The 22,653-nt window shown below is 37.2% G+C and overlaps 1 protein-coding gene across 2 annotated transcripts; it reads right to left on the bottom strand.

Moving 5' to 3' along the window:
* Window positions 1-11,120: 11,120 nt before the first annotated feature.
* On the bottom strand, window positions 11,121-22,593 carry ubald1a (UBA-like domain containing 1a). 2 transcript variants are annotated; one of them, XM_016461384.1, is made up of 3 exons: window positions 22,340-22,589; window positions 21,716-21,775; window positions 11,121-11,507 (listed from the first exon to the last, which is right to left on the bottom strand). In XM_016461384.1, the coding sequence occupies exons 1-3, from the start codon at window positions 22,445-22,447 to the stop codon at window positions 11,208-11,210; spliced, it is 468 nt and encodes a 155-aa protein (XP_016316870.1). In that variant the 5' UTR covers window positions 22,448-22,589; the 3' UTR covers window positions 11,121-11,207. The 2 variants fall into 2 exon arrangements, with proteins under 2 accessions (XP_016316870.1, XP_016316871.1); XM_016461385.1 differs by lacking the exon at window positions 21,716-21,775 and having other exon boundaries at window positions 22,340-22,593.
* Between the last annotated feature and the right edge of the window lie 60 nt (window positions 22,594-22,653).

The raw sequence follows: 22,653 nt of genomic DNA, 5'->3' as shown, positions 1-22,653 counted from the left end.
GAGAAAGTAAGTGAAACATTGAATCACTAACTTGTAGCAGCAAAACATTTTTTTTTTTCTGTGGCTGCTTATAAGACTGTTGACCAATTTTGAACCATCCCTCACAAATATGTTTCATCTTAACAATATTGGTTGTAGCACAGCCCTCTTTAGGTTATGCCACAGCATCTCAACTGACTTATGGTCAGAACTAAGGCCATTGTCTTGACTCTTGTTGCAACACCCAATGACCTAAAGTCAGTCGTGAACATTTTTTTTGTAAAATATCTTCATAGACTTTTGTATTCATTCGTCCTTTGATGATTGGAAAGTGTCCTGGCAGGCTTGCCCTGAAGCAGCAAGGCAGTGTTAATCCACAATGATCCTTCTACCATTCTTCATGTTTGGGATGAGGTTTTGGAGTTGGTTTGCTCTAAACAGTGTTGTGCATTTTGTCCACAAAACATTTTCCCAAAAGCATTGTGAAAAATCCAGGTGGACCTGTTTTAGTAGTTTTTTTGCAGTGCTTTCTGATAGTAGACACATGCAGAAAGACGTCAGCAGTTTGTAGAGTTTTCTGGAGGTCCTTTGCTGTTGTCCTCTCACCTCTTTCAGGATTGTCCATTGTGTTCTTAGAGACTTAATGGGCAGGTCACCTATGCGACCCACACTTTGAATCTCATTTCTGTAAATTGACTCCAATTAGCTTTTGGAGGTTACTTTTGGTTCACTTACTTTCAACACCCTGCACTGTGAATGATCACATAATGTGTGTTGTTAGTTTAGTCAGATTGTGTCTGTCTATAACTGTGAGCTATATTTAGATCAGACCACATTTTATGAGTAATTAATGCAGAAATCCAAACATTTACAGTCACACATCTACATGTGCCAAACGTGATCTAACACACTTAACTGAACTTTTTATCTTAAAAACCGTTTGATCTTAAGGATTTCTCTTTGGCACTGTTGATATAGGTAATATTTTAATTCTGAAGTGTGCACATAATCCAAGCTTGCTAATCATTGCAAACATAACCAAATGGGCAAACTCCACTATTTCTTTAGAATTTACAGTAACAAAAAGTTTGCAAATAACATTTTGATCTTGTGGACAATGCACTGTTGTAATTTTTAAACTATTGACATTCTACTGACCTCAGTGCTTGCCATTAATGTCAAATACAATATTTGACATTTAAACAATGTTTCACATTTAAATACTTCTTTGAAGAAGTTAGAAAAAGTTGTAATGAAATTTCAAACACAAATTATTCCCACATTCTGTTAACTAAATAATATAAATGCATGATCTTGAATTTGCCTAAAGAAAACACGTGCCAGAGTTTCAAGCAATCCAAAAGCATGAAAAGAATGAAAGTGTTTAAGAATGTTTGGTCATTTCTATGCATCATTGCATTGTACATTTGTGTGTATTACTTGTTCAGTTTTCAGTGTTTCAGGCACCATTTATGATGGACATAAAGCCCATTTAAATGATAGAAAAAACATTGTCCATTAACAAACACTGTTTAATCTATAAATGATGGGTACATCACATTACCTATAGGCACTAGGATGCTGTTTGTTCGGCGAGTCAGAGTCCAGCTCCAGTACTGGAAATGATGACAGTTTTGAAGAATTCTCAGTTGAGAGAATGATCAGTTTACTCAATTTTTTAACATTCCTTTAGCAGTCGTTGCTTAGCAGTTCTCCTTGAGATGGAGAATTTAGCAGTCTTTGAATACTCCCCGATAATCTCTTATGCCTTCTTCCATAAGTGTGAATGTCAATCAAAAAATTAGATGACAAACAAAAAACATAAAAATAAAAAGAATAATGATAACAAATGTAGAAAGCTTCACAGTAAATGCCACCCAGTCCTTCAAATAATATTCACCGCCACCATCATCTTTCACCGTTTCTGTTTGTGGGAACTAAACAAGCCAAGATACGATTTCCATCTTGGTTTGAATACATTTTCATAATCAAATTTGCAGTAAGGGGTGACGTTCTGACTGTACACTGGTTTGTGTGTGTGTGTGTGTGTGTGTGTGTGTGTGTGTGTATGGGTTATGTTTAGTGCTTGTTTCAGAATGGAATATGAAGATGCTCCGAGATAAATACCACTTCCTTATATTTTTATGTATGTCTGAGTTGGGTTTAAAAGCTTTTTTAATTGATACGGAACAGCAAGAAAAATCATCAGCACCATGGCATTATTTATTTTTAGGCTAAACATTTATTTTTTATTGTTTAATTTGTATATTTTAATTCATCTTTATTAGAACACACTTCTTTAGATTCAAAAGGAGGTTGGCTAAAACACTTCCATGATCCTTTGCTGTCGGTCACCTCTAGAGGTCAGACTTTCACAGTAACAGAGTGGACACTGTAGTGTGAGGAGCTGTTCTGGACCACGGATGTCATTGATTTAGCAAATTTGAATGTGCAAATTTGACCTTGAAGAAGATTGAAAATAAATGAAATTCATATACAATTAAGGTCTACTTTAGTGGCTGTTAATGGTGTTGCCAAATTAACTAGAATATCCTAGTTTAAAGAAATGCGTCTAACAGTGTTATTTTATTACCATTGATGTACTATTATAGTTTTTGTTAATATTTTGAATTAGATATTTATTTTTCTGTTTTAATTTTAATATTAGTTAATTAAACCTGTCATCATTTTGTTCTCAGTTTTTGTCATTTTTATTATTATTTTTTTTAAAATATGCCTATATTGTAAGTTTTAGTAATATTATAGTAATAATTGTAAGTTTTTAGTTTTAGTTATTTTAGTACTTCAACTACAATGAAAATGGAAAGTATTGCTTTGGCAGCTAGCTGAAAAAAAGTAATTTTCTTATATTTCATTATATCTAAGCTGAGGGACGTGTTTCCAAACATGTGTCCGTTGTTGCTCATTAAGCATGTCTGTGAAACATTGAGAGGCACTTCCTGTTTGAGAGGAAGCAGCTGGAGTTGAGCCGTGAGTAATGAGAGGGGAATGAAAGGCCTGATACATGAGAGTCGGACGGCACTGCTGCAAACCATATAACCCTTCTCCCTTTTTGCCACCCAAACCTCCTCCCCGCCTCCACTTTTTCTCTCCCTTTTGCTCTTTTGCTCTTTTTCCCTTTGATCCATCGATTTATTTAAACTCTCTCTCTCTGTTCTATGTATAGAATTGCACAATATGTCACAGACAGAATGGGATTTCCAGTCTCTGCTGCAGGCACATGTGCCAAACGTGATCTAGGATGATGACATCACTGGGGGGCGGTGCTTGAACAGGCAATGGGATGAAGTGGGGTGGAAGGGACAAAGGAAAGGGGGCTAAAACAGTGAGCAAAGGACCAGAAAGAAGCACATATTATGCAAATATTGTTATGCTCAAAGCTGCTGCAGGCTTAATCAATCAGCCTTTGGTGTTGATTATAAAAACAGTTCAGTCACGTGACATGTGGCCAATATATGGTTACCCATACTCGGAATTAGTGCTTTGCATTTAACCCATCCTAAGTGCACACACACAGCAGTGAACACACACCATGAACACACACCCGGAGCAGTGGGCAGCCATTTATGCTGCGGTGCCCGGGGAGCAGTTGGGGGTTCGGTGCCTTGCTCAAGGGCACCTCAGTCGTGGTATTGAAGGTGGAAGAGAGCGCTGTACATACACTCCCCCCAGCTACAATCCCTGCCGGTACGAGACTCGAACCTTTGGGTTACGAGTCCAACTCTCTAACCATTAGGCCACGACTTCCCCTTTGCGTTTAAAGACGGCAGAGAGTGTAGAATCACTGCAGATAGTTTTGTCTGTATAGATTTGTCTGTGACGTTGCTTTAATCTGCGAGAGAGTCGGTTCTGACCCTCAGAAGCCAGAGCAGGAGGGAGCATGTGCGTATATGTGCACATGGGGAGGAAGAGAGTGGACAAATCAGATCTTCTGTAAGCAGAGAGACATAAAGATATCTGCTTGTGTTTGCAGTCATTACCCCTGTCTGACCAAACACTAACTCATACCAGCTGGACTGTGTTCAGCAAGCAGACACTCTTGAGTTACACAATATAATAGTGTTCCTGTAGCTCAAACAGAAGAGCATGGCACTAACAATGCCAAGGTCATAAGTTTGATTCCCAGTAAATGCATAAATTGATTAAAAACAATGTATTGAATGCAATGTAATGCACTTTGTATAAAAGCATCTACCAATTGCATAAATGCAAATGGTATAGGCTATTATTTATCACTTCTACATTATGGGAGTGTGGCACTGCTGATGTTTCTGTTCTTTTTCAATTTTCTGTTTTGGCTTCATTTTCATCGTTTATTTGCAGTAGTAGTAGTAGTGAACCTCTTGGCTTGAGTTTTTGAAAAGTGAAATTTACTGTGATTAGTATTATTTCATCTTATACATCCATTTTTGTGTCTTTCAAAAATAAATGTTTGGGCTCCGGGGACTTATTCAACATTTTTGTTAGTTTAGCTAACACAGATGAAGTTTTGTTGAAACTGATTTACTAAAAATTACTTGAAAGCATCATATGCATTGTGTTCAAATCTACTAATCAGTAATGTTTTGCAACAAAGTTTTCTAGCTAATATGAATTCCAGCTTGTTGCAAATTTTCTTCAAGACATTTATAATGTTACAAACTGTTCTTTTCCATTTCAAAAAATGCTGTTCTTTTTAACTTTTTATTGATCAAAGAATATTTAAAATGTGTAACAGTTCCACAAAACTATTAAGCAACTGTTTTCAACATTGATAATAAAAAAATGTTTCTTGAGCACCAAATCAGCATATTAGAATGATTTTTAAAGGATCATGTGACACTGAAGACTGGAGTAATGGCAGCTGAAAATTCAGCTTTGCCATCACAGGAATAAATTACATTTTAAAACATAGAAAATAGTAAATATGTAATAATATTTCACAAGAGTAAAAGTCAATATATTAACATAGTAGATAGATAGATAGATAATGTCAGTTTATATGATTTCTAGCTTGTTGCAACTTATCTTAAAAAATAACATTTTTGTAAAGGCATCATAACTTTTACGTTTATTGCAAATATAAAATGAATGAATAATTATTGCTAAAAAGTAACATTGTATCATTCTTTTGTGGTGGGCCTGGTGAAAATGTTAGCAGAACAAGTGGCTTGACTTTGACAAAATTCTTAATGCAAGCAATTAATCACTAATATTACATATATATATTGTAACTTTTTAACAGACTTGATACTCTCCTGTCTGCTGCATTTTGTATCATGGACTCGGATGGCTGCTGATGAAGGCTTTGAGACTGTTTGCGTTCTTTTTGTGCCACCAACCAATCAACATCATGATGTCATATTCCTGTGGTTTCAGCGAGATTAGTCACATAAAATTACAGCTCAAGTGGGTGGCTTAAAAGAAAGCACCCAGAACTGACTGCCGTGAGCAAAGAAATCAACAGGAAGGTCATGAGAAGAGGACACGCTTGCAGCTTCCAGGTGGGCCACTGAGCTGAAGGGCTGTAGTAGGTGTCAATGCAGCAATCAGATCTCTCACTCTCCATATCCTGCTGACTCATGCCCACTCGTTCATTCCAGCCCAAACTGTAGCAGACGTCTCCTGACAGGCTCCTGGAGTGGCAGTGTGAGTCATCTGATATCAAACCTTTTCTGATTCATTAAGCCCCTGCGGCCCCTCCCCTACCTCATCCCAAACCTTGTCGCAAACTCCTTTTCAAAATGCAGCACGACGTTCGCACTTAGTAGGAAAACATCTGTGCTGTCCTTCTCCGCTGCTACGCAGACATTGTACCAGCGATAACGTGGGAACAGAACGGAGAGTAGGTGACCTTTTCAGAGGCCAACTTGGAGACGAGAGTGGTGGGATGTTATATTTGACTACAGATCAAATTCAGGTTCGAAGACGGAGTATCGCTGCAGTATGAGGGCCCAGGCCAAGGTACACCTGGCACTCCACAGCACTGTGCATGCTAACGGCAGTTTACTTGGCAAAGTTTCGGTTTCCAAGTCACGCCCTGAAAAGCATAAAAACACAGAGAACAGTAGCGCTGTGACGAAGAGGACGAGAGGGCGGAAGCAGACTGAGATTGGGCTCAATTCAAGCTCACTCTCTCTCTATGCGTTTGATTTGGAGGTGAAACAAGGACATCCAACCTGAGAACCTGTTGACATCTGGAGTGGCTGTGCATTAACCAAACAATAAATACCTGCTGTAGGTTTATGTCTTCTATCATATATTTACATATAAACACTCACTTATAATCCAAATAACTTTAAAAATGTTCTTAAACAGTTTTTTTATTCTTTACTGGTTAAAAAATATATTTAAACATTTTTAAAACAAGACAAATTTGGAGAAAATCAGAGAAAAAGAAAATGCGCCAAAACTGCATTTATTTGATTAAAAATCTATATTTGAATACATTTTAAAATGTCATTTATTCCTGTGATTGCAAAGGTGGTATTGAAGGTGGGAGGGAGCGCTGTACATTCCCTCCCCCCCCCTACAACCCCTGCCGGTACGAGACTCGAACCTTTGGGTTACGAGTCCAACTCTCTAACCATTAGGCCACGACTTCCCCTTTGCGTTTAAAGACGGCAGAGAGTGTAGAATCACTGCAGATAGTTTTGTCTGTATAGATTTGTCTGTGACGTTGCTTTAATCTGCGAGAGAGTCGGTTCTGACCCTCAGAAGCCAGAGCAGGAGGGAGCATGTGCGTATATGTGCACATGGGGAGGAAGAGAGTGGACAAATCAGATCTTCTGTAAGCAGAGAGACATAAAGATATCTGCTTGTGTTTGCAGTCATTACCCCTGTCTGACCAAACACTAACTCATACCAGCTGGACTGTGTTCAGCAAGCAGACACTCTTGAGTTACACAATATAATAGTGTTCCTGTAGCTCAAACAGAAGAGCATGGCACTAACAATGCCAAGGTCATAAGTTTGATTCCCAGTAAATGCATAAATTGATTAAAAACAATGTATTGAATGCAATGTAATGCACTTTGTATAAAAGCATCTACCAATTGCATAAATGCAAATGGTATAGGCTATTATTTATCACTTCTACATTATGGGAGTGTGGCACTGCTGATGTTTCTGTTCTTTTTCAATTTTCTGTTTTGGCTTCATTTTCATCGTTTATTTGCAGTAGTAGTAGTAGTGAACCTCTTGGCTTGAGTTTTTGAAAAGTGAAATTTACTGTGATTAGTATTATTTCATCTTATACATCCATTTTTGTGTCTTTCAAAAATAAATGTTTGGGCTCCGGGGACTTATTCAACATTTTTGTTAGTTTAGCTAACACAGATGAAGTTTTGTTGAAACTGATTTACTAAAAATTACTTGAAAGCATCATATGCATTGTGTTCAAATCTACTAATCAGTAATGTTTTGCAACAAAGTTTTCTAGCTAATATGAATTCCAGCTTGTTGCAAATTTTCTTCAAGACATTTATAATGTTACAAACTGTTCTTTTCCATTTCAAAAAATGCTGTTCTTTTTAACTTTTTATTGATCAAAGAATATTTAAAATGTGTAACAGTTCCACAAAACTATTAAGCAACTGTTTTCAACATTGATAATAAAAAAATGTTTCTTGAGCACCAAATCAGCATATTAGAATGATTTTTAAAGGATCATGTGACACTGAAGACTGGAGTAATGGCAGCTGAAAATTCAGCTTTGCCATCACAGGAATAAATTACATTTTAAAACATAGAAAATAGTAAATATGTAATAATATTTCACAAGAGTAAAAGTCAATATATTAACATAGTAGATAGATAGATAGATAATGTCAGTTTATATGATTTCTAGCTTGTTGCAACTTATCTTAAAAAATAACATTTTTGTAAAGGCATCATAACTTTTACGTTTATTGCAAATATAAAATGAATGAATAATTATTGCTAAAAAGTAACATTGTATCATTCTTTTGTGGTGGGCCTGGTGAAAATGTTAGCAGAACAAGTGGCTTGACTTTGACAAAATTCTTAATGCAAGCAATTAATCACTAATATTACATATATATATTGTAACTTTTTAACAGACTTGATACTCTCCTGTCTGCTGCATTTTGTATCATGGACTCGGATGGCTGCTGATGAAGGCTTTGAGACTGTTTGCGTTCTTTTTGTGCCACCAACCAATCAACATCATGATGTCATATTCCTGTGGTTTCAGCGAGATTAGTCACATAAAATTACAGCTCAAGTGGGTGGCTTAAAAGAAAGCACCCAGAACTGACTGCCGTGAGCAAAGAAATCAACAGGAAGGTCATGAGAAGAGGACACGCTTGCAGCTTCCAGGTGGGCCACTGAGCTGAAGGGCTGTAGTAGGTGTCAATGCAGCAATCAGATCTCTCACTCTCCATATCCTGCTGACTCATGCCCACTCGTTCATTCCAGCCCAAACTGTAGCAGACGTCTCCTGACAGGCTCCTGGAGTGGCAGTGTGAGTCATCTGATATCAAACCTTTTCTGATTCATTAAGCCCCTGCGGCCCCTCCCCTACCTCATCCCAAACCTTGTCGCAAACTCCTTTTCAAAATGCAGCACGACGTTCGCACTTAGTAGGAAAACATCTGTGCTGTCCTTCTCCGCTGCTACGCAGACATTGTACCAGCGATAACGTGGGAACAGAACGGAGAGTAGGTGACCTTTTCAGAGGCCAACTTGGAGACGAGAGTGGTGGGATGTTATATTTGACTACAGATCAAATTCAGGTTCGAAGACGGAGTATCGCTGCAGTATGAGGGCCCAGGCCAAGGTACACCTGGCACTCCACAGCACTGTGCATGCTAACGGCAGTTTACTTGGCAAAGTTTCGGTTTCCAAGTCACGCCCTGAAAAGCATAAAAACACAGAGAACAGTAGCGCTGTGACGAAGAGGACGAGAGGGCGGAAGCAGACTGAGATTGGGCTCAATTCAAGCTCACTCTCTCTCTATGCGTTTGATTTGGAGGTGAAACAAGGACATCCAACCTGAGAACCTGCTGACATCTGGAGTGGCTGTGCATTAACCAAACAATAAATACCTGCTGTAGGTTTATGTCTTCTATCATATATTTACATATAAACACTCACTTATAATCCAAATAACTTTAAAAATGTTCTTAAACAGTTTTTTTATTCTTTACTGGTTAAAAAATATATTTAAACATTTTTAAAACAAGACAAATTTGGAGAAAATCAGAGAAAAAGAAAATGCGCCAAAACTGCATTTATTTGATTAAAAATCTATATTTGAATACATTTTAAAATGTCATTTATTCCTGTGATTGCAAAGCTGAATTTTCAGCAGCATTAGGCAGTTGTGCGGATTCACATTTTTGTGAAAACTGTGATTTTTCTTCTGCTTCAGGGTCCTTTGATGAATAGAAAATTCAAAAGTTCAGCATTTATCAGAAATATTTTGTAACATCATAAATGTCTTTACTGTCACGTTTGATCAATTTAACAAATCTTTGCTCATATTAGTTCTACTGACCCCAAACTTTTGAAGACTAGTGTAGGTAGTATATAATACTAATTATGAAATACTAATGAAACATAATACTAAATAAAAAATATATATTTATTTTTACTCTGACCCTAATGGATTCTAAGTATGCAAAGAGTTACAGTCAGTTTATAATGCTATGATGATTTTGTACATTATGCACTTTTAGAGTAAAGGGGAAATTGAAAGTAATATTTTTCTCATATTAAGCTCAAAATTCTCATTTCAGTCTCACTTCCTCACTTGAATTTCTATTAGCATTAAGAATGATAATTCCACAATAATAATAATAATAATTCAGTAATATTCTATTAAAATGTTGTATACTGACAAGTTTATCAACAGTATATCAACAACAGGTCTCTACTGAAGAACAAATCACACCATAGGACATACAATATTTATTTAGGAACACAAACAATGATAAGTTAATTATCAGGTAGTCCACAAATATTGTGGGAATGGTATCAATACAGTCAAACGGGAAAACATACATGGAAACCCATTTGGGAACAAGTGACCCCAAAAGAAAAGCTTGATCAGAAATTGTTGTAAATGGAAAATAATACAAAGTAAATATTAAAATTATTGACAGCATTGCTTTCTGAAAATTGTTTTCAGCAAATAAGAAATTAAACTTTTTTTTTTCCCCCACCAGATTTAGCATTTTTATGTCAATAGAAAAAGCAGATTGGGCCAGAATTACAACTTGAATGGGTGTTCTCATCCTTTCTCTAAAACTAGAAATGAGACAGAATTCCTGAAAAGCATTCATGTAGAATTCCCCCAAAAGGCAAGAAACGACAAAATATGATATACATATGAATATGTCATGCAAAGTGGCAAGTCTGCTTACAAACATGTTGTACAGTAGTCTGGTTTAATGTAGCTTTAGCAGCATGGATTTACTCTCCTCGGCTAAAAAACAACAGTCTGATAAACCAGCTAACCAGCTAACTTTTATTTATTTGAAATAAAACTAGGAGCCATGATTATAAAATATCCAGATCTTTCAGAATCAATTTTCAGACCAATCTTTACAATCTTTGAGGACATCAGTGAGTTACTGCGTAATGGACAAAGCAAAGCATCATGGAAAATCCGGCTCGAGTTCGAAAAAAGGGTGTTCAACTAGTGAGATTCCCTGATTGGTTGAGTAGGGTCAGGTGACCAGTGAGGTACGAAAAAAGTCCCATTATCCAACGGGGAGAGAAAATTTAAGTCCGATACACAATGTTTGAGTGTGCAAGTCTCACACGCTGTACACATGAACGCTTGCATTGAATACTAGTTAGTTAAAAACCGCAAAAACAGATCGCTAATCTGCATGCAAAGTCAACTCTCGTCTTGCATAAAGAACACCAGATAAAAGAATAAAAAGTAAAATGTGAGAAAACTTGCTGCCTCAGATGCTAGACGTCCATCTTTGAGAAAATACCAGAAATAATCCACGGGCGCAATGATCATAGTCCCATATACGTTAAACTACTCTTTTATTATAGAAAAAACTTGGTAATACAATGTGCGCTTGTTTCTTTATTTCTCTTATTACCTTTGTGTTGGCTTTCGCTCCTCTTCTGTAAATGTCCATGTTGCTTGGTTATTCTTGGTGTAGCTCTCTCCCCCTCCATGTCTGGTGAGTGAGAGAGAAAAAAACGCCCCTCCCCTGACGCCTCGCTCCGTGTAGTCCAGGCCCTCATCTCTCGGCCTCCATGGCGACGCTGGCCTTCTGTTCAGTTGCCGCTTGCTGGTTGACAGCTGAGGGCCAGCCTGGGGGCGGGTGGGCTTGTTGGGGGGAAGGCCCCTGAGTCCATAAGCCCTGCTGGTTGGGCACGGGTGCGGTCATGCCCCAGCTGACCGGAGGTGGAGGGGGCGAGGTGGCCATGCTGGGACTGCTGCTGCTGTTGAAGCTTTCCGAGGCTTTGAGTCGCGAGAACATGGTGAGGGCGTCTGGGAAGTTTGGTGGCGTTGCGGGTGTGTTTGCGGGGGTACACATCTAAAAAACAAAACAGATGGACAATCACAACTGTGTTCTTGAATAATGCACATCATTTATCAAATTGTTTATCATTTTCTATCACTTTTTGGTGTCAGTAACATGTTTGATGTTTTTGAAAGAAGTGCTTTCAATGGCTCTTATGTTAACAATGGCTGTATTTATTTATTTGATCAAAAACATTACAATTTAAAGTAACTTTTGCCTTTTTAACTTTTAGTTCACCCAAAAATGAAAATTAGGCTGTGTTTTGCTCTTGATGTTTTTGAAAGAAGTGCTTTCAATGGCTCTTATGTTAACAATGGCTGTATTTATTTATTTGATCAAAAACATTACAATTTAAAGTAACTTTTGCCTTTTTAACTTTTAGTTCACCCAAAAATGAAAATTAGACTGTTTTACTTACGCTCGAAGCATCCTAGTTGTATATGACTTTCTTCTTTCAGACGAATCCAGTCGGAGTTATATTAAAAATTGTCCTGGCTGTTCCAAGCTCTATCATTGCAGTCAGCGGGTGTTTCTGTTCAACAGTCCAGAAGACGTCAAATAAAGCATTTACATCCATAAAACGTGCCTCACACGGCTCCGGAGGATTAATAAAGGCCTCCTGTAGTGAATCCATGCATTTTCATAAGAAAAATATCTATATTTCAAACGTAATAAACACTTTTCTCTCGCTTCAGGTATCTGTCATACACGGAAGGCGTTCCGGCAGATGACGTATGCGTCGCCTCTTGGCTTATATCGAAATCCTCTGACATTTTTCTTTACAAATCTTCGTTTTGTGCTTCTAATTTGTGACCGGTGATGTTTTGTTCTCTCTCCGCATTCGTCACTAATCACGCAACGCCGATGTCTTACGTCATCCGCCTGCACAGCTTCCGCGTACGACAGTCAGCAGAAGTGAGAAAAAAGTGTTTATTACATTTGAAATATGGATATTTTTCTTTTGAAAATGCATGGATTCGCTACAGGAGCCCTTTATTCACCCCCCGGAGCCGTGTGAGGCACGTTTTATTATAGATGCGTGCACTTTATTTGACGTCTTCTGGACTGTTAAACAGAAACACCCGCTGACTGCAATGATAGAGCTTGGAATAGCCAGGGCAATTTTTAATATAACTCCGATATGATTCGTCTGAAAGAAGAAAGTCATATACACCTAGGATGCCTCGAGGGTGAGTAAAACACAGGCTAATTTTCATTTTTGGGTGAACTAACCATTTAATGTAGGCTATTTTAAAATGTAATTTATTTATGTGATGGCAAAGTTGAAGTTTCAGCAGTTAGTACAGTTATTTTTTTTCAGGATTCTTTTATAAATAGAAAGTTAAAAATAACAGAATTTCAAAATTCTGAACAGAAAGTAAAAAAAACTGAGAGCAAGAACTTTTTGTATAGAAATTTTTTGTAACATTAAATACATTTGTACTGTCACTTTTTTTGTAAACTGAATAGGTCCTAGCTGAATAAAAGTATTCATTTCTTTCAAAATTTCCCTAGTAAAAAGGTAATATATTTAAAATACATTTATTTCATTCTAAGTACAGTTCAAATCTATTAATGTATTTACTGATATATCGCTTGAGACTTACTGATATAAAAATTATAATTAAACTTTATTTGGAGTACTACTTGTGCACAATGCACATTTCTTAATATAAAGCCTAAAATGTGTTTTAATGTCGCTACTGATGATGATTATATGATCTTTGAGTAATATCGGTCTTTAAATGCAAGATATTTAAAGTGTCCCTGAAGTATTCTTGCAATAGTTCCACTGTAGCACAATCAAATATACTTCAATATATCTTTAGTTGGACTTTAGCACTACTTCCGTGCATTAAGTACAAAATTAGTTGTTCCAATTTTGCAGACTTTTAAGTATACCAGGTTAGTATACTAAAAGTACAACTGCAGGGTATTGTTATTAAGTACATAAATATGTAAATGTATTTGTATTATACTTAGTATGAAATAAATGTACTTCAAATGTATTTTGAAATAAATGTATTTCTTTTTAACTAGGGCTTACTGCCCCCAAACGTTTGAACAGCAGTGTAGCAGTTTGTCTTATTACACTATAATTAAAATACATAAAAGTTAATCAAATCTTGCCCTCTCTAAAATCATTTTTATTGATTTCATGATTTTTCAGCTGGTGTCACGAACCCCTCATTCATATATTTGTATCATATAGAGGCCTCCTTTCATAATCCAAGCTATTTCTGATAAATAAAAATCAGGTCCTGTTACAGATTGCAGAAGAAAAATGAGAGACTTTCAATACATCTTTAACATTCCTAACTAATAAAACACATTTTAAACCATACGACAAGCAGCTAAAACATTTTAGTGGCAAAATTAAATTCTGCCAAGTTGTCCCAGCAGATCATTCCAACATTCCCTCCCTTCCTTCGCATTCTCTCTGCCTGTGTTGATTGGTGCTCTTCTAACAGTTCAACTTCCTGTTTCTCATCTCTGCCCTGGCATCACTCGCTCTGCCTTGCTCTGTGTGCCATTCAGCTTCTCCATTACTTCTGTGACCTCCCCATTGTCCTCTCTGAACTCGCTGTCCTCTGTCCGCAGCAAATCGCGCATTTAGAGGTACACAATAGGCCTCATGAGAGCACCTGTGCATCCATACTTTCCATCCATCCACCTGTGCACCTGAGCATCCTGTGATTTTTTTGGCGGCAGGACAGCATCACCAAACATAAACATTTCAAAGGTCGTCACAAATCTGCACAAGGCAGCAGTCTGTGGGTTGAATTAGGACTAACATGTGGGGAGAAATCTAAGAGATTGTCAATGAAAGCTAAATGAACGGACAGCGTTACATTGGGATACTTCCTGGTGTGCCCTTGCACAGGTATAAGAAACATGTCCATATTGTCTTACTGCAGCAATCACATCGGCATCCGCTTCCCATCCAGTCAGCAACCTTAAATACAGCCGCCTGCAGTTTTTATTGACCCACCTGTAAGGATATCTCTCCAAAAACCACCACAATCACCTCATTGTGGCCGGTCAAAAGTCTCAAATGGACCTCCGTGTCCCTAGATGCCTTTAATTCACAAGAGTGATTAGAACAGGAAGTCTGAGGGATTAAAAAAAAACAGCTATGAAGCTGTTACACAGGCTTCAAATGGCAATGAGGAGGGGGAAAAAAATCCCTCGGTTTGGGAGAGTCGCACAAAATGGCATCCAGCAATACATCACCCAGCTGGACAGCTGCTGCAGATGTGGAGAAGACGGTCAGTGGCTTAACAAGGCCGTCAAACTGAGAGCAGATGCATTTGCAGATCCTCCATAATTCAGAAACATTGACAAAGCGTGCTTCAAGAGGTGCGGTGTACATAAACATGCTCCGGCAGACAGCTGGGTTGCTATGGAAATATTTTGGTTGTGAGGACAGATCTGTTGATGAGAAATGAGGTCAGATTTGGTGTAGAAAAACAGAACCTGCGGTGCACAGCCCAGTCCACTTTGTTATACTTTATTTTTGTTTGTTACATTTGATTTACTTGGAAACCCAGTGAATGTTTAAAACTGTATTTCTATCTATCTATCTATCTATCTATCTATCTATCTATCTATGTATACACACCCCTTGTCTTCCATTGGTTGGTCAAAAAGATAACCCAGTCCCAAATTCACTGCTGGTCTGGATTCTCAAACAAAGAATGTTTAGATAGCACTACACGATGTAAAGGCTGTAAAACAGGGCACAATGTACTGTGTTAATATGAAAGAATTTTCCATATACATTTTTTACAGATGTTTTACCCATATTTTGAATTATGCATTGCTTCATGTTGATTCTTTTTCTTACAGTGTACAAAAACCAGAGTGTTTTTACTTTACAACCTGCAAATGGCTTACTTGTCTCTTCATATTAAATTAAAATCAGCGAAAGTATGAAAAAACTATTTAACTTGTATCACCACATGCTTTTGAGTAGTTTTTGAGTAGTCTTTGTTTTAAAACAAGACCAATAGTGTGACACTTTTTCAGCTGCCTTAGTTCCGGAAGCATTTTTCCCAATGGAATTTAAAAAAAAAAGTCTATAACCAAAAGCCATGAACCAAACCAACCTGCTACAAGGTAAACCACAAATTACAATCTTTGACTTAAGCAAAAAAGTTTTGAAAATCAGCCAAAAAACAAAGGTACAAGACTGCAAGAAAGAACGGCAACTCCATTAAGCATTGCAAATAGCATAGTGGAAGAAATAAAAAAAAAAACTATTTAAAAACTGTTGTTTTCGACATTAACAAAAAGGTCCAGATCTAATGTGGGACTTGGAAACATATTTTTGTGACTTCAAATAGGATATCCTTGATTGCCCATTTCCAACTAGAACCATAGCAAAAACATGTAAGTGAACCCAGCGTCTTTGGTTCACCAAGCACAACATAAGCCCTGCAGAGGCATCAGTGAAACAAAATTAGAGAGCATCAACCTTGTTCCCCTTTACTACTGTTCAATGAGCCAGACTGTTCCAATCCACAAACAAGCAGATTCTCCTCCATTGGAAATAGCTAGAAATATATAGCATAAAACAAAGGAAAGCTTTCAAATTCCTTTGAACTAAAACAGTGATGCAATTCACTGCTTCATGCTTAGCATGGAAGTTCTAGTACAACTGCTGTTTTGCATCCTTCACATGCATGTCTACATGACTGTGGCAGATGGTGCATGAAATATAATGATAAGGTTTGTAATGAGATAATTGACGGTTCACTGCAGCGTTCCATTGTAACACAAAACTGTATAACACTGCCTGATCTGCTGTACGTGTATCTGTGAGTCTCTGTTTGAAAGAGAGACGCTGGCAGTTGTCGTCAAGCAGGCAGACAAAGCCTTTAGGAGGTGCTTTGAATTTTATAACAGTAATTTGTAATCACATACTGCAGAGATGCAGAGGTTTTTCTGATCTCTGCACTCTATTATACCGTGTGTGTGTTCAAGTGTTTGCACATATGTGATGTGTGTGTGTGTGTGTGTGTGTGTGTGTGTGTGTGTGTGTGTGTGTGTGTGTGTGTGTGTGTGTGTAGATTTAAGTGTTTACACATATGTGAGCAAATGATCTCTCAGTTCAAGGCTTGATTATCAACCTGAGTGTAACAGTACAGAGGGATTTTAGAACAAAACAATAAGCAAGTATTGTCTACAAAAAGGCTGATTTATACTTACTGTATGTTAAAAACAAAGGACACGAGCTGCAGTGTCCTCTGCCAAGTGATTGTGCAGTGATCGTAAACCAGCAAAAGTTGTTCAATCAGAACAGTTTAAATGTCGTCCAACTGAAAGACATCTTAGAGAGTTATGACTGCTGTCCAAGAGCATTTTTTCGTGATTAAACAGAAGTAGCGACAAATCTTTTCTTCTGTATTGTGACGTACATTAGAGTGCAACAGCTTATTAAAAAAGAAAAAAAAATGTAGGGCTGGGAACTGGATCTATGCATCATTCGATTGGATTTTGAGTTGTTAGAATTGCACTCTATAAGAGTTTGCATAATTGGAAGGTCGAGGTCAGAAATGTAAAAAAAATAAACATATGCTTATATGAATTGTTCATAATAAGATTTATAACATGCATTTAGAAAATAGGGTGAATACTATAAAAACTGTAAAAACAGTAGTGATTACCAAATTAGCATTCACACCATACTATAAGTGTGCACTGTGTGTCGTCTACTGCTTTAAATGCTCCAGCAGCTCCTTAAAGCCGGGAGGCTGTCAGTGATTTTATTGTACATCAGCTGGAAAAACTGTTTTGAAAATTGGTTCCAACAATATAATTTTTCTGTGCCATTAACACTATAGCTGTGGTGTGAACATTGCAGCTCACAGAATTAGAATGATTATTTAAACTTTAGTTATAGTTATTGTCCTTGGTGTGAATGGGCCTTAAATACTCTAACATAGCATATATATTGTCAGACGTCATATTATATAACTGAAGCTATAACTGGTTGAATGAAACATTTCTCATTCTTTTTTTCCAGATACTTCACAAACGGTTAGTCTGCTAGCTGATACCGTGGCATTAAATTAGCATACAATTTTATCCAAAGTGACTTGATGAACATCACAAGCAATTTACCATTCAAGAGACCATTCACAGTTCTGCAGTGACAAGCTTCAAGAGTATGCCAGCACAAATCTAGCTTAGAGGAAAAAAAAAGAGAGAAAATCATTTTTAGGAAATGCCTTTGACTCTGGTTGTGATTTCAGTTAAATTAGCCTGCTTTCCTAGCATTGCTTCCAAGGGGTAATCGGAAAGGCTATTTTGATTATAGAAGAATATGATGTGATATGTTTTTGAACAGATGATACAAACGGTTACCTTTGGGGTTTGAATTCTGCAGGGGGCTAAAATCATCTACCAGCCGGGGCAATCTGGGCCATGCTAACCCGTTAAACCCATGTGCATTGTACGTTACTTCTTGTACATCTGCGATTCACACTCACTGCATACTGGGAAACATTGCTTGTAAATGTGGTTTACTCTTTCTGGCTCCAACCACGACATCAACTCAAGGCCAAATACTCAAATATAATAATTGTTTCAGAGTGAAATACTTTGTATACACTGCCTTTGATGAGACATTCCGGTGTTTCTTAACTTCTCTTAACGCCTGTATTTTGTCTTTAGTATGTTTCACACAGATTGTCCCACTTCCAAGAGAGAACATCTGCTCGTTTTTATAGTCTACAGAGACTGTAAGGTCATCAAGATAAGGAGCTTCACTCCATGATCCTTTTAATCAAACTGTCAGTTAACTGCAATAAAGTCCTGTCATTACTCTAACCTTTCCCCACCCCTCTCTGTAAGGTGCAGGGAATTCAGCTGTATCTGAGAATTAAAATATTGCCAACTCTTTCTTAGGTCACACCCAGGAACAAACCACAGTTAAAGTTACCAGAATTTGTACCCCTCCTTCTCAGCCCCAATGCCAGGAAAAGAGACTTTTCTACCCTTTGTGTGTTAAATCCTGTTTTAATTACCGTACTTTAACCAGAGGATAACTGGCCATCTTACTAAGGCTATTCTTTTTACTTTGGCGGTGACTGCATGGTCAGAGCTTCACTGGACAGAATACAAGAATTCCTTGGGCCAAAAATTAATTTCTTAAAACGTGAAAATTTTGCTCCGTATAAACCATTATTCTTTGGTAATGAAAATTAAGTATGATGTCTAATCATTTTTACTAAATTAGACTAAAATCACATCTGTCAAAAAAATTTTTTTATAAAAGTACTGTAATATAACAGCCAATAATTCAATATTGAAGGGACAAAGTATAATTTTTGTCTTAATTTGCACATTTGTCCAGAGTGTATTCGGTCATTATTAGTCATAAGCAATACATGCATTTATTTGAAAGGACAAAATCCAGAATATTCATCCTTTTTTGTCCTACTTTCTAACTAAACTGAAAGGGAGCAATTTTAGTGTGAATGACATTTTTTCAGTTTCAGGAACCCAGATTTCATTATAAAATTCATAATTAAGTTTGAAAGAGCCTTTTCTGTGTGATACCCAACTTTCTGTTTGAGTATTCGGCTCAGCGTGTGAGTTATGAGCTAACGTGGTCAGCAATTATTGTAGGGTCACTCTAGGAGACAAACATCTAACATTACACCTGTCCAGAGCATGATCTCAACCTATGATGATATGCCCATTCACAACAATTATTTCCTATTAATATACCTTAAATAGTAAAATGAACAGCAGCTCATAAAGACGTTAAGCACCAGGGAGGCCTGAACATGTGGCAAACTTTAATTACGACTGTGATGTTGTGCTTTAAAAATAAATTATGAAGGAATAGTTCACTCAAAAATAAAAATTCTCATGTTGAGTAAATGATTTTATGATCAATGACTACAGTCGCCATCAGTTATTCTTTTCCAACAGCCTACAAACAAAATGATACACTAAACCAATATAAAAGAACACTCTGTCAGGTAAGCATACTAGTCTGCTGATTTTTTCATGCACTTTGACTTCACTGTCAATCAGAATAAGTGTGCTAGTGCAGGGGAAATTGTAGTGCAAACTCAATGAGGACTGCAACTAATAACATTAGTAAGTGTTGGCAGCCATGCATGCAATAAAATCACACCTCTGCTTCTTGTGCTTTCACCTGCTCTATTTAAACTGTCATGCAGTGGGCATCACAACTATCCTGTGTTCAGCGATAAACAATGATCTGTAGATACTTTTTTGCTTCAGCAAAACCATTTATGCCCCATACACTCACATCAATAAACCTCAAACAGACACAAACATGGGGTGAACTGCAATGTTTAACTGAACATTTACAAATGCCAAATTTTAATTACATAATTTCCGTTTTATCACAAAAAAAAAAAATCCACTGTTTTGACATTTTATATGATTAGCTTTGAATTTTTAAAAATAATTTAGATTCAGACAGATTCACTAATTAATCATTTTGACAATTTTATAAAACTGTTTTACCGATTCATTGAAAATAACTGACTCCAAAGAATAAATCACCCACAATTCACAACAGCATTATCTACGAGATTAAATATATTTAATAGCAAATAATAATTGTAAAAACTCTTAACTATACAAATTTCCATCACTTCCACAATTTGTATGACTTTTTTTTTAAAGTCTGAATAACACAATTTCAATAGTTAACAATAACTTCACAAAAGGTTTCATTTGTTAACATTAACACAAATGAATGAAAAATAATTAAAGAAAAAATAAAGCATAATATAACAAGCATTTATTAATTTTACAAATTAATGTTAATTTCAACATTTACCAATACATTATTAAAATCAAAAGTTGTGTGTATTAACATTATTTACTGGACCTGAGCTAACATGAACTAACAATGAACAGTTGTATTTATTAACTAATGTTAAAGGGACAGTTCACCCAAAAATGAAAATTTGGTGTTTATCTGCTTACCCCCAGGGCATCCAAAAAGTAGGTGACTTTGTTTCTTCAGTAGAACACAAACGGAGATTTTTAAGTCAAACTGTGACCGGCGCGCGAGGCGTCTTCTTCTTCTTCTTGCTTTACGGCGGATCGCAGACTTATAAGTGCATAACCACCACCTATCTCTCAAATGGACCATTGACACTCCTAATTGAGATTGTCGATAGAGTGTCAATGATTCATTTGAGAGATAGGTGGCGGTAATGCACTTATAAGTCTGCGATCTGCCGTAAAGCAAGAAGAAATAGACGCCCCATGCGCAGGCTAAAGGAGAAGACGCGAACGCGCTCAGGACAGTTCAGACATTGTGGTGAAAATCAGAGGTAAAAAACGATATAAATACTGTTCAGTTTCTTGCACAGACCGATCGTTTTGTGTCTTTTCACATTAATGTATCATCACGAGCCGCAGGGTTTAATTTGGTTGTGTTTGTGTATGTTTTATGACTCTCAAAGCCGTGATTCCCATCCACTTACATTATATGACTGACAGACTGCAACGGTTTGACTTAAAAATCTCCGTTTGTGTTCTACTGAAGAAACGTAGGTGACTTTATCTTGGATGCCCTGGGGGTAAACAGATAAACATCAAATTTTCATTTTTGGGTGAACTATCCCTTTAACAAAGATTATCAAATATTGTAACAAATGAATTGCAAATTGTTAGTTATAGTTAATCCATTAATTAACATGAACTAATGGGATCTTATTGTAAAGTGTTACCGATATGCCCAGGTTTTTCATAAAAGTGGAAAACAAGTGACAGTGGGATATTCCAGAACTCCATCATCATGATGCACATACCATATAACTCTTTTTCATAGAGGAATTATTAAACACTAGTCCTGTTCAAGGAGACACTTGCTTATTGCTTGACAAGTGAAGTGATAGCCCACATTCGTGATACTTTAAACTTGTGGCCATTATTTCTTTTTATTTATACTGCAACAATTAAATACTGCCTACCTCGGCACACTACAGTAATAATAGTGAACACCGCGCCTGTCTGCGTGTGTGTGTGTGTGTGTATTTATTTCTGGAAGCCCCGTCTTTCCGCAACATGGCCGACACTATGGCTACAGCTTTACATTGTTATTGTTTCAGCCACGATGTAAACGGAGCACGTATAGTCACATAACAGACACATGTAATAGAAAAAAAAGTTACATCTAATAAACATTTATAAACCGAGATGACGGCTTTCATACTCACCATTTGATGATGGTGACCGTAAGGGATATTTGTCTCTTGAAAGAAGGCACTAAGTGCTGTCTGTGAGTGAGAGATCATAACACAGCATTACCTTACATGCTGTATAATAATATTCAAACATATTTATACCTCGCTAGACTGGAAAACTGTCGGAGTTTCACTTATTTTAGAGAGCTGAGAATGGCTGCAGGATTTAGGCTGATCTAAATGAAAAACGAAAGCACAACATTGTATCAGTGTTGAGCTCTGCTCTGTAATCTGTCAGCGATCATCTTCATTGCATAATAGCATGGGAAGCTAGTACAGTGTGTCATGGGGAAGGATTATAGTATTTAATCTGGAGTAAACTCTAATTGGATAGAAGCCTGTCTCTGTTGAGCTTTTCGCAATTGTTATACTATAGAGATGCATTTTAGTGCAGTTTTATTCCAAAATAAAGCACATGCAGACGGCATTAATAGATTTTAAATGCCGTAGGAGGAGGAAACTAAAACATGTTTCGGTCATAGTTATTAGTCATTATTAAGCAATGTCAACCAGACACGCGACAGACAGAGAATTCAATGCATCACATAAACAATGCACTAGCGTAGGCATGCATAGTGTGCTCTCTATTGCGCTTACCTCAAACTGCCAATGTGCCGCTTGCAAAAGCTGTTTCGCTTGGTCTGCGGCACATCCAGCTGTCAGGACGAACTGGTTTATCATAACTTGATTTTTGAGTTCATCCATATTCGCTGGTGTTTATTTCCGAGCCACGAACAATAGTGTTTTACCCGGGACTGGATTTTTGAGATTTAGTCTCTCAGCTTTTCTCTTTCAGTCGTCCACCATTACAGCCGGTTGAGCAAACACAAATATTTACTGTAGGAGCGAGGGTGTAACGAGCGCCAGATGATTGACAGCATGAAGCAGCCAATCAGAGCGGGGCGGAGGTC

The sequence above is a fragment of the Sinocyclocheilus anshuiensis genome, unplaced genomic scaffold (assembly GCF_001515605.1).
Source record: "Sinocyclocheilus anshuiensis isolate Anshui unplaced genomic scaffold, SAMN03320099.WGS_v1.1 scaffold220, whole genome shotgun sequence".
NCBI lineage: Eukaryota > Metazoa > Chordata > Actinopteri > Cypriniformes > Cyprinidae > Sinocyclocheilus > Sinocyclocheilus anshuiensis.
Note: the sequence above shows the minus strand (reverse complement) of the source record. Positions and strands in the feature narration are given on the sequence as shown.

What these genes read in the sequence shown, in the direction of transcription:
- ubald1a (XM_016461384.1), bottom strand. Translation starts at nt 22,447, where the DNA reads ATGGATGAACTCAAAAATCAAGTTATGATAAACCAGTTCGTCCTGACA. An exon ending in CGGCACATTGGCAGTTTGAG is followed by an intron (nt 21,776 to 22,339) that starts GTAAGCGCAATA and finishes TCTCACTCACAG; the next exon opens with ACAGCACTTAGTGCCTTCTT. An exon ending in ACGGTCACCATCATCAAATG is followed by an intron (nt 11,508 to 21,715) that starts GTGAGTATGAAA and finishes TTTGTTTTTTAG; the next exon opens with ATGTGTACCCCCGCAAACAC.